General features: G+C 39.3%; 2 protein-coding genes across 2 annotated transcripts; both read right to left on the bottom strand.

The window, feature by feature from the left end:
* Positions 1 to 4,525: 4,525 nt before the first annotated feature.
* On the bottom strand, positions 4,526 to 6,383 carry LOC142642540 (15-cis-phytoene desaturase, chloroplastic/chromoplastic). Its single transcript, XM_075816919.1, has one exon. It carries the CDS (start codon positions 6,303 to 6,305, stop codon positions 4,857 to 4,859), a length of 1,449 nt encoding a protein of 482 aa, XP_075673034.1. The 5' UTR covers positions 6,306 to 6,383; the 3' UTR covers positions 4,526 to 4,856.
* Positions 6,384 to 8,038: 1,655 nt separating this feature from the next.
* On the bottom strand, positions 8,039 to 9,684 carry LOC142644040 (uncharacterized). Its single transcript, XM_075818728.1, has 2 exons — positions 9,203 to 9,684; positions 8,039 to 8,416 (listed from the first exon to the last, which is right to left on the bottom strand). The coding sequence occupies exons 1-2, from the start codon at positions 9,665 to 9,667 to the stop codon at positions 8,039 to 8,041; spliced, it is 843 nt and encodes a 280-aa protein (XP_075674843.1). The 5' UTR covers positions 9,668 to 9,684.
* Between the last annotated feature and the right edge of the window lie 843 nt (positions 9,685 to 10,527).

Consider the following 10,527-nt stretch of genomic DNA (forward strand, 5'->3'; position numbering starts at 1 on the left):
CGCCGAGGTGGTTGCCTCCTCGGTACCACAGCTGGATTAACATTTAAATGATGACAAATAAAACTTTAATCGACCCTAGGGGCTTCGTAAGCATTCCATGCAAATACATCCATATTTCTCTTTAAAAACAAAATCAGCGCTGTCTTCTCCTCCTGTGGCAGTTGAACCCCCACCTGAAAGAACTTTTCAGGGTCATCGTCTATGAGAACCCTTTCCAATTCTTCACATGCAGGTTCATCTACCTTGGTTGTGGCCAAAGACTTTGATTGCTACGACTTTCCACTAGCCGAGGCCGAGGACTCTGGTTCAGGTTGACGCAGAATTGCAGCCGTGACACATTGTTGAGCCACAGACTGACTCCCAATCAACTCCACCACCTGATCTCTAGAAGGAAATATAACCTTGACATGCAAAGTTGAGGAAACGGCACCCAAAGCATACAACCAAGGTCTTGCCACAATAGTTGTATAGGGAGAATAGGCATCCACTACGATGAAATCTATGTTTACCACTTCTGGGCCTGATTGTACAGGCAGCCTAATTTGCCCCTTTGGTATGACAGTCTTTCCCTCGAAGCTTATCAAGGGTGAGTCATAAGCCGTAAGATCTTCAACCTTTAAATTTAACCCTTTAAACAAGTCAAGGTACATGATATCTGCGCCCCTGCCTTGATCGATCATTACCCTCCTCACATCGTAATTCCCTATTCTTAGGGTAACAACTAAGGCATCATCATGTGGCTGGATAGTCCCGATTTTGTCCTCTCCGAGAAACCCAAAATTGGTAGAACATTCACCTTAATCCTCTTCAGTTGATCCCTTGATTCCTCGGCCAAGGTCCAAGCCACAGACATCACCCTAAAAGGAGTTGAGCCAGTCCTTCCAGGTGCCACAAAAATAACATTGATTGTACCTAGAGGAGGCCTTGACGAAGGGCCACCGTGGTTTACCACCCCTGAGTGATTTCCTTGCCCATTAGGCTGATATAGAAATTGCTTTAACTTTCCCTCTTTAACCAATTGCTCCAAATGATTCCACAGAGTCCGACAATCCTTAGTGGTATGACCCCTCTCCTGGTGATAATGGCAATGGAGATTTTGGTTGCGTCTCAAAGGCTCCTTTGCCATCTTATTGGGCCACTTGAAGTATGACTCATGCCTGATTTTCTCCAACAGCTGTTGCACTGGTTCCTTGAAAACGGTATTGACCACCTGTGGGGCCGTAGGACCAGCTTGTCTGAAGAAATCTCTTGCAGGCCTGTTGTTGTTGTACCTGTCCGACCTGAAATCCCTCATTTCCTGAGGGATAACCTTCGCCTTACCCTTTCCTTGCTGCTAATCTTTCTCAACCTTTTTGTAATCATCGATGCGATCCATGAGCCGACGCACGCTCCTGACAGGCTTTTTCGTCAAAGATTTCCTCAAGTCATGCTCCGTAGGTAGGCCGACCTTGAAGGTCCTTATCGCCACATCATCAAAGTCCCCATCAATTTCATTGAACATCTCCCAATACCTATCCGAATACGTTCTCAGGGTTTCCCCTTCCCTCATGGCCATGGATAATAATGAATCCAAGGGCCAAGAAACCCTACTGCATGTGATGAAACAAGAACCAAATGCCCTAGTAAGTTCCTTGAAATAATTGATAGAGCCTGCCCTCAAGCCATCAAACCATCTCATGGCCACAGGTCCCAAGCTAGAGGGAAAAATCTTGCATATCAAAGTCTCATTCTTGGAATGTACTGCCATCCTTTGGCTGAAATGGCTTACGTGCTCCACAGGATCCGTTCGGCCATTGTAAATAATGAAGGTCGGTTGTGTGAAGCACTGAGGTAGCCTCCCTTCTTCCAACTTGCGTGTGAAGGGTGACCTGGAGATTTGGTGCAACGCCCTACCCATTGCATCATTTCCTAAGCCCCTAGAAGAATAGTTTCTACCCTGCCACCCATGCAGGTTGTCTTCCTCGTAAGAGAAAGATTCATCTAGAGGAGTTCTAGATCTCTGCCTGTAATTGTCATCCTCGGAACCCTCCGAAGAGGGATCGGAGACCGAAGGAGTTCGCCTTCGCCTTTCGTGACGCAATTTCCTTTTTAGGCTGTCAATTTCTTTTTGCATGGCTTTGGTATTTTCCTCGTGAGGAACTCTGCTTCCCCCTTGTGAATGACTCCTACTTCTGGTAGTGTACGTAGTATGCACACTACCTTCCCAGTTCTCTTCGTGCTCAAGATGCAAGGAATGATCTTCATGCTGGGAGCCCATAGACTCTGTATGGTGTTGTGGTCCTGAACCTACCATGATGTTTAAACCACTTCAAAGACTAAATTCCCACAGACGGCGCCAATTGTAAGGACACAATTCGAACTCCCGATCCACAATCAAAAGGGAAAGGGCTTGAAAGACCTTTTTCAATAAATTTGTAGAGAGTGGGCTTGAAATCTAGATTTCAAATGTGGTTTAAACAACAAAGAAAGAACGGGCTTTGGGCCCAATGGCACAAATAAAGGAATTATCTGTAAGAATATGAATGAAAGCTCCTCCTCGGACACAATCCGAGGATATTTTATAATATTGCTTCTTAAGATAGATTATAATTGTGGATAGTCAAATTATCATATACTATTCTTTCTTTTTTCTCCCAAGAAAAACCTGCCCCTCTTCCGAAGGTCACTTCTCTTATTTATACTTCCTCTTCCTCTCCTTCTCATCTTCCACCTCATGGTTATAACGCTGGTTTTAGATACTTGTCCCATCAGATTTCCCTGAAATCTTTTAGAGTCAAGGGCCAAGTTCCAAACCTCATGCTCAGGTCCCATTTCTCCATTAATGCAGCCAGTATATCAATTGCAGAGTCTTTAATGCGGGGGCGGTGGTAGCAGCTTTACCTTAGATATTCCACCGCCCTTTCTATTACCTTCCACATGTACCGTATCTTCCCGAAACCATAGGAATTTCTATAACATAGCCTAGGGATATTAAACCTCTCCTTCTATTACCTCGGCTTTATTATCCGAGGACAAAGTCTTCCTCAAACATAATTATTCATTCGCTATCACATTTTTACCTAGTATTTTCTTTATGAGGTACATTCACACACCCCTAGATCACTTGATGTCCTCGGATGGGGCTTTTAGCCCAAGAGATACTCTTGGGCCATCCTTTATAAATTACTGGGCCCAATGTCCCTACAATACTCTATTTATATTTGCTTAGGATTTGACATTTCTTATTTGTCTGGTAAAAGTTATATAAAAAATATTTGAAAGATAAATCTCAATATTAAATTAGACTATTTTAGTTAATTTTTCTATTTTTATTAATTTAATGTTTTTATTTATATTTAAAATAATTATTAAATTAATTATGACGTCATCATGGTTCGACTTCAGTTCAACCTCGGTTCGACCTCAAAAATCTTCAACTTCTTCTTTTTAAGGTTCAATGAACGGTCCGGGTCTGAAAACCATAGAGGTGGGGTTTGCTGGGTTGAGAAGAATGATGTGTGGGTTTGTTGGTTGCTTTTGCTACAAAGAAGAGAGAGAGAGGGTGGAGGGAAGGAAGAGAGAGAAAGAGACATAGAGGAAGAATAACGAAAGAATAGTTAAATGAAGTAGTAACAAAAAAATCTTTGATGTTGGGTGTATTATAAAGTAAGGTGTTAAAATAAGTAAAGTAGTTTTTTGAGTTGCCAAAAGTTAAATTGTTTAGCTTCACTATTGTGAATGCTCTAAGTTGTTTTTATATTTATTTATTTTTAATTTAAATAATTTTAAATCTCCAATATGCCTTTTTAATGAACTGCTGCATAGTGAACCTAGTGCTTCCTTCTCAAAACTAGCAAGTGTCAATAGAGTGTAATTTAGGGGTTCATCCATTCACATATCATGTTAAGCATATGCATAACAAGAGGAAATAGACATGCATAAGCAACTTTCTTAACATACCTTGACAAAGTGAGGGAAAATCATCATTTTGGAGAATTACAAATATTGAGGTAACAAATTCTTAATAATACAGGGTGGAGCCCCCCCCCCCCCACCCCAATTTTAAAAAAATACTTTTATAATATGCGCATGTACTAAAAGCTTTAAATATTTAGCTACAAGAATAGAATTTGGCCCCCCCAAATGTTTGAGTTAGTCCAATGATGCTCATAAAAACTAATAGAATTTGTCAATCGATCTAGTAATTCTAGAAACAAGGTAGTTTTTGTTTTCACAAATTCATTTTTACACATTTTTAATATCAAACTAGACAACATTTGTATTCTCATTGGAGCTTATAAAATGATAAGTTCCCTTAAAAATTATCTTGCAAAGATACATAAGCGAAAGTTGTTATTTTTATATACACAATATATTTTATAATATGACCAACTCTAATATCAAAATATAATTGTTTATATATGTATATGTGCGCATGTATGTAATGATTTATCTTGATTCGTGACTATTATATTAGTATTAATTTTTGGCCCCCAAACAAAAAATCCAAACTCTGCCCCTGTAATAATACACAATAAAATATTCATAGCATGCCAATATGAGAATCAACAACTTCTTAACTTAACAATTGTGACAAATATTGTGTTTATGACAATTTTTGTTTCATATGTGCAATACGAATCAATGATAGGGCAACACTGTTGTACAGTAATGGGACACAATGTAGACAACCAAACATGCGATGAATTCAACATGTCCGAATGGTGTCCAGTGCAGTGCAGTGCACTCTAATACTGGACCCATACCAAACCCCATAACCATAACAATATCAAATCCAGTTCTCAATGGAAGGACAATGAGCAAAAGGGAAGGAGGAAGGGGGGGGGGAGAGATGAATTAACTAATAAATCAATACGTTATGAAACTGAAGTGGATACCCTATCTCTAAGCAAAGCTTCAACTGCTCTCCTCCCAGAAACCAAAGCGCCATCAAATGTAGCCGAAATCAAATAATCACCACACACATACACACCCGACCCAACTCTTGGATTTTTCATCAAATTCGTTGGTGGACATTGATTCGGTTGTGCATACCCGATCCGATACGTTCTCAAATGCTTCCACAACCTCACTATTGGCTCCCCAAACCAACCCGAAAGCTCTCGAACAACCTCAGCCGTCAGATCATCATCGGACATATCCTCAAACATCCCAATCAACGACACCGATATTAAGGCCTTGTCTGCTGGGCCATATGAAGGAGCCACATTAGTTGCAAAGAACATGTTATTCACAATCCCCTTACCCGACCCGTTTAGAAACAATACGGGTTCACGAACCGGGACTTGGGTCCGATCCGTGCTGAAATACAAACAAACCGTGGTTCGAACTGGTTTTGGGTTTGGCTTTGTCTCTCGCAAAAGCTTACGAGCTTCGGGTTCTTCAACGGCAACTATGACACCAAGTTCGCTCCTCAAAACGTCACCGTTTTCTAACCTCAAACTCGGCGGCGATTCGGATTCGACTCCATCGAAATCGATCGAAACAACCTTAGAATTGAACAAGATGGAACCGGGTGGCAATTTGTCCCCTAATTGTTGTGGAATTGCGGCAATGCCATTGGCGGGAAGAGCATTGTCACCGAGAGCAAGACATTTGAAGATAAAATCGAACAGCCTCGACGAGGTTTCGAGCTCTTTGTCGAAGAAAATCCCACCAAAGAAAGGCCTAAAGAACCTACCGACAATGGAGTCCGAGAACCCGGTTTTCCTCAACAAATCAATGGTGGGAATTTCGTTTGAGGTGATAATTTCCTCGTCAGATTTGGTGAGAACACGAATTATATTCGATGCAATAAGAAGCTTATCGAGAAGTGATCCTATTGGGTTTTGGAGGGAGTTTAGGGAGTCCCAGAAATGGCGTAGAGGATTTGCAACGGTGTGGAGTTTTCCGTCGTAATAAACTTGAGCGCCTGAATAGAACTTTTGGAGGTTTAAGGCTTGGTAGTTGAGGAGCTTTTGGGCTTCAGGGTAAGCAGTGATGAAGATTTGGAAGCCCCGGTCTAAAAGAAAGCCGTCAAGGAAGTCGGTTCTGACACGGCCGCCGACGGCGTCGGAGGCTTCGAGGAGGAGGAAAGGAATGTTCTGGGAGCTGAGGTGAGTGGCGGCGGCAAGACCCGCGAGGCCGGCACCGATGACTATGACACCGGTTTTGGAGTAAGATGAGGATTGGTTGGATTGTGGGGGATTGGAAGAGAGTGGCAGTGATGCTTGGGGTTTGAGTCGGATGCTACGGTGATGGTGAGTGTGGGCGTGGATGTGGATGTTTTGGGGTGAGAGTTGAGGCAAAGAGAGGAATAGAGTCATTGGTTTTGGATTGGATTAGATTGGATTGGATGAGCTTTGGGATGCTTTTGTTATTGCTTGATGGCCACTGTTGTGTATTGCGTGCTTCTCTCGGCGCTGGTTTTGTTTTTGAACCTGCTCACGTGCCTTATCTGTCCACGTCGGATTAAGACCGTGACTCTTCTCTATGTTTTTTAAGGTAGAGTTTTATTTTTACAATTCTCTTTTAATTCATTTACTTTTTACCATTTCCTTTTTTTTTTTCTTTTTCTTTTTTTTTTTTGCACCAATTTGAGGGTAGATGAACATATAATATGTGAAGTGTCTTTTAAATTGTGGTAGGAAGCAGAAATTTGGGGTTAAAAGTTTGGCAAAAAAGAAAAATTATTATAGAAAAAAGCTGTTAGCATTTGAGAAACTACAATCGTAAAGAGTTGAAAATGTTATATGCACTTAATTTTGATCATTGAAGGAATACTAAGCACTATTATTCAATATATAAAAACTCGTGCTTATCAAGAAATATAAATAAAAACTTAAAAGCATTAATCATAACATAAGTAATTGGCTTTTTTCCACTCATTCCATTTATTTTCTTTAATGAGTACTACGTGCACAATATTTTCACAATAAATCATAGGTAATAAGTTGTTATTAGTTTTAATTTGAATTTATAACTTAAATTATTTTTTGTTTACCCATAACAACCAATAACAACCCACCACTTAGAATTTGTTGTAAAAATATTATAAAAATATTACAGACATAACATTTCTCATTTCCTTTAAAACCAGCGGGTTCATTACAAATTATTTGATGATTCATTCAAAAGATCAGTAGCTAAATTTATACCAAAATTTCTAATCAAACCTAAACTTAGGTTCCACTCTCTAATCGTGAACCACAAGAATCCAATATATCCAGACTCAGCTAGGAACTCTTCAAGAATACTAACAAGTAACAACCCTAACGTCAACATAAACAATTGAAAATCAGTAGGTCTTATTGATTGAAAATAAGACTCAAGCACTACGACTCCTCATTCTTTCTTACATCACCATCTCACTCCAAGTAGTCAACTGCTTCCAGAGTGGAACTAACGGCTTCTGCTCCATGGCCCATGCACATCCTACTTGCACTTCATGCATGGATCAAAGTAATAACATGTGTCCAGAATTCAATTTTTAGTTGTACCAAAATACTTCTCCCATTTTAAATGTCAATGACCCATTATTCCCTAAGTTAAAGGTTAAAATTTTTGAAGTTTATAAGGACAATTTTAAAATTTACATAAATTTTCCTTTGGAAACAATGTATCAAATGATACTCACTTAAACAGTTAGATTTTCTAAAAATGGACAACTAAAATGGGACGAAAGTAGTTGCAGTCCAAGCAATTTGTTCCATTTAACCAAATCACACCATGCTGTTCTCCTACCTCTGCAAGTAAGCTTACAAACAAAGGCAGAAAGAAGATAAAGTCCAGAATTAGGAAAACTGCATTCAAGTCCAATTATCCAAATGTGATTTGTTTGTAAGGTAGTATAGTAACTGTCTCATCAGCAAAATGAGACACAAGTGTGTACCTGGCCAACTAATATGACTATCAGTCTAATTCCAGTTACCTGCTATATGAGGAAATGAAGGCTGGATACGTGGAAACAGAATATTAGGAGTCCCAAGTATAGTATATATTGTTCCGAGAGAATGTGTCATATACCTTGCTCATGAGACCTGTTAAGCAAATGAGATCACTACTCTGAGCAAATTTCAGCAAACACCGGCAGTCTCTTTCTTGTAGAGGGGCCATAAAGAATGCCATGAATATAAGCATCAACAACTTTCTGTGATGGAGGCTCTGCAGTTGAAGAATGTGGCAGTACAACCTCAATGCCATCAACTTGGGGTGACCAGTCATCTCTGCTGGTGATGATGGAAATGGTGGTGGTTGGGATTTTGCAGCTGGTGTCGTCTACAGGTAATTTGGTGGGTGATTCTGTTTGGATTGTCATCCCCCCTCCTGCTGCCATGATCTGATTAAGAAAACGACTCTTTGACCTATTAATGCTTGAGTCAGATTTGTTCCTTGCAGAGAAACGAGGTGGACGGAGCTCTTCCTTTCCATGTGCAAACTGCAAATTCAAGAAATTGTTTTATCAATACCAAAAGAGTCTCTGTATGTTTGCATCAAGCCATCAACATGATGAAGGATGAGGTTGGGAAATTTGGTTTGATGGTACAGCTTAATTGCTTACAGCAGGATAGGGTGCAAGAACTCATTCCTTGGAAAAATACCTCTTGGCTATATACTCTATATTGAATACCAAAAACTGATTACAAATTACACTTGCTTGCCTATTTATTGTTAGAAAATCAAGCATGTCATTGGCCTGTTTTAGTGTAAGGACAATTAATCTCGTTATAATACAGTGTTTAAGCGCATTACCCATTTCACATTTTATACATAGACATCAATAAACAAACGTGTACAACATGTGTGAAATCATGAATGTTGTGCGTACAAAGTGTACAACAATGAGTGTGACTAAATATTTTTCATTAGTGTTATAGGTTCTTACATCTGATTGGCTCTTAGCTAATAATTAGACTCGTATGTATCTAATTAGGCTCCTAGCTTACCCTTTAACTTTTCTATAAAAAGTACAAACTTGTTTGTTACAAAAGCTTCAAGTACTAGTAGAAATAGCTAAAGATGCACTGCATCACAACAACTGGCATAATTCACAATGTTGGAATTGAATCAGAGAAATGGTAATTCATACTAGAAAACTTTGTTAAATCTCCACATGATCAATGCTCTACATTATTATCCCTATGTAGTACGTACCCCAAATCAGTTTAGTCCTAACCATTTGAATATATACATTGAGTGAAAAAATGAAGTGAAGTGAGGTAACCTGGCATTTGAAGCCATAGCGGCAGGTTCCAGAATCCTCCCAAGAGCGGCAAATGTCAGTCTTATTCAGACTCCTCCCACCTGATGACGACGAAGATGAGGAGGAGGAAGGACTAGAATCAGCAGCAGATGTAGAAGACCTAGAGAACCTTCCAGCAGTTCCAGTAGAGGGGAGCAAAATCCCATCCATGACAAGCGTCCCGTCCTCGTCGACCTTGATCGGCGTCATGGCGTAATGAGTGGGGGAATTATTATTAGGCGACCAAGCAATGTTATCCAGTGGTGACAGAGGGAGAGGCGGAGAACCGCTCCTGTTACGGAGGTACCTGAGGAGCGGTGGCAGCAGTGGCCGTGACGGTGACAATAACTCTCCTCCCAATAGCAAGTGGTGGTTGTTGCTGTTGTTCTCCTTGTCCATCTGCGAAACGCTGACGTTTAGGTTGCTAGTACTCTTCAGCCGAGCCATTTTTGGAATTTGTGAGACCAGTCCTGATTCCATTCACAATTGCAAAATTCATCTCAATTTCCAGCAAATCCAAAATGCAATTCAAAAAAATCATTTTTGAATTCGTATCTCACATAAAAATCAATCAATTGTGATTCTGAATTTCTATTGCTTGCTTTCGATTTTATATTTTGAATTTTCGCGCCAAAATCTTCTTCTTCTTCTATGAAAGGCGATCTGTTAAATTTAAGCGTTCTTTCAATGAATTAAACAATAAAATATGAAAAAATCTTTTAAAAAGTTAAAGAAGATAATAATTTTGAATATACAAAAGCATTTCGGTTTCCAGTAAAAATTTGATGCTTTGAACGAATTCGCTTCTATTCTGTTATTTTCACAGAGAATTTTTCTTACAGATGATCGATTTTGAATTTAGGTCTTGAAATTCATCAATTTCAAAAGCATAAATCACAGTATTTGCACTCACATTACATTTCAAACAAGCAACAATCAATTATACAAAATTTATCGAGAATCTGAACTAGAACATCACAAGGCCAAAAAAAAAAAAACAGAGAATCGGAGAGAAAATTGAAAAGAAAATTTGAAAATATAACAGCATTTCGTTTTCCGCTAGAAATTCGATGCTTTGAACGAATTCGATTCTTGTAATGCTTTTTTCACAGATAATTTTTCATACACATGATCGATTTCGAATTTAGATCTTGAAACTAAAAATAAATAAAAAAAAGCATAAATTACAGTTTTTGCACTCTGCAGCAGAATTCAAACAAGCAACAATCAATGATTGCGAAATTCATCGAGAATTTGAATTTGAAAAGAAAAACTAATAAGGCTGAGAAATGGTGAGGTAGTGGAAT

Source organism: Castanea sativa, chromosome 7, assembly GCF_040712315.1.
Source record: "Castanea sativa cultivar Marrone di Chiusa Pesio chromosome 7, ASM4071231v1".
Taxonomy (NCBI): Eukaryota; Viridiplantae; Streptophyta; class Magnoliopsida; order Fagales; family Fagaceae; genus Castanea; species Castanea sativa.

What these genes read in the sequence shown, in the direction of transcription:
- LOC142642540 (XM_075816919.1), bottom strand. Translation starts at nt 6,305, where the DNA reads ATGACTCTATTCCTCTCTTTGCCTCAACTCTCACCCCAAAACATCCAC.
- LOC142644040 (XM_075818728.1), bottom strand. Translation starts at nt 9,667, where the DNA reads ATGGCTCGGCTGAAGAGTACTAGCAACCTAAACGTCAGCGTTTCGCAG. An exon ending in GCTATGGCTTCAAATGCCAG is followed by an intron (nt 8,417 to 9,202) that starts GTTACCTCACTT and finishes TTGAATTTGCAG; the next exon opens with TTTGCACATGGAAAGGAAGA.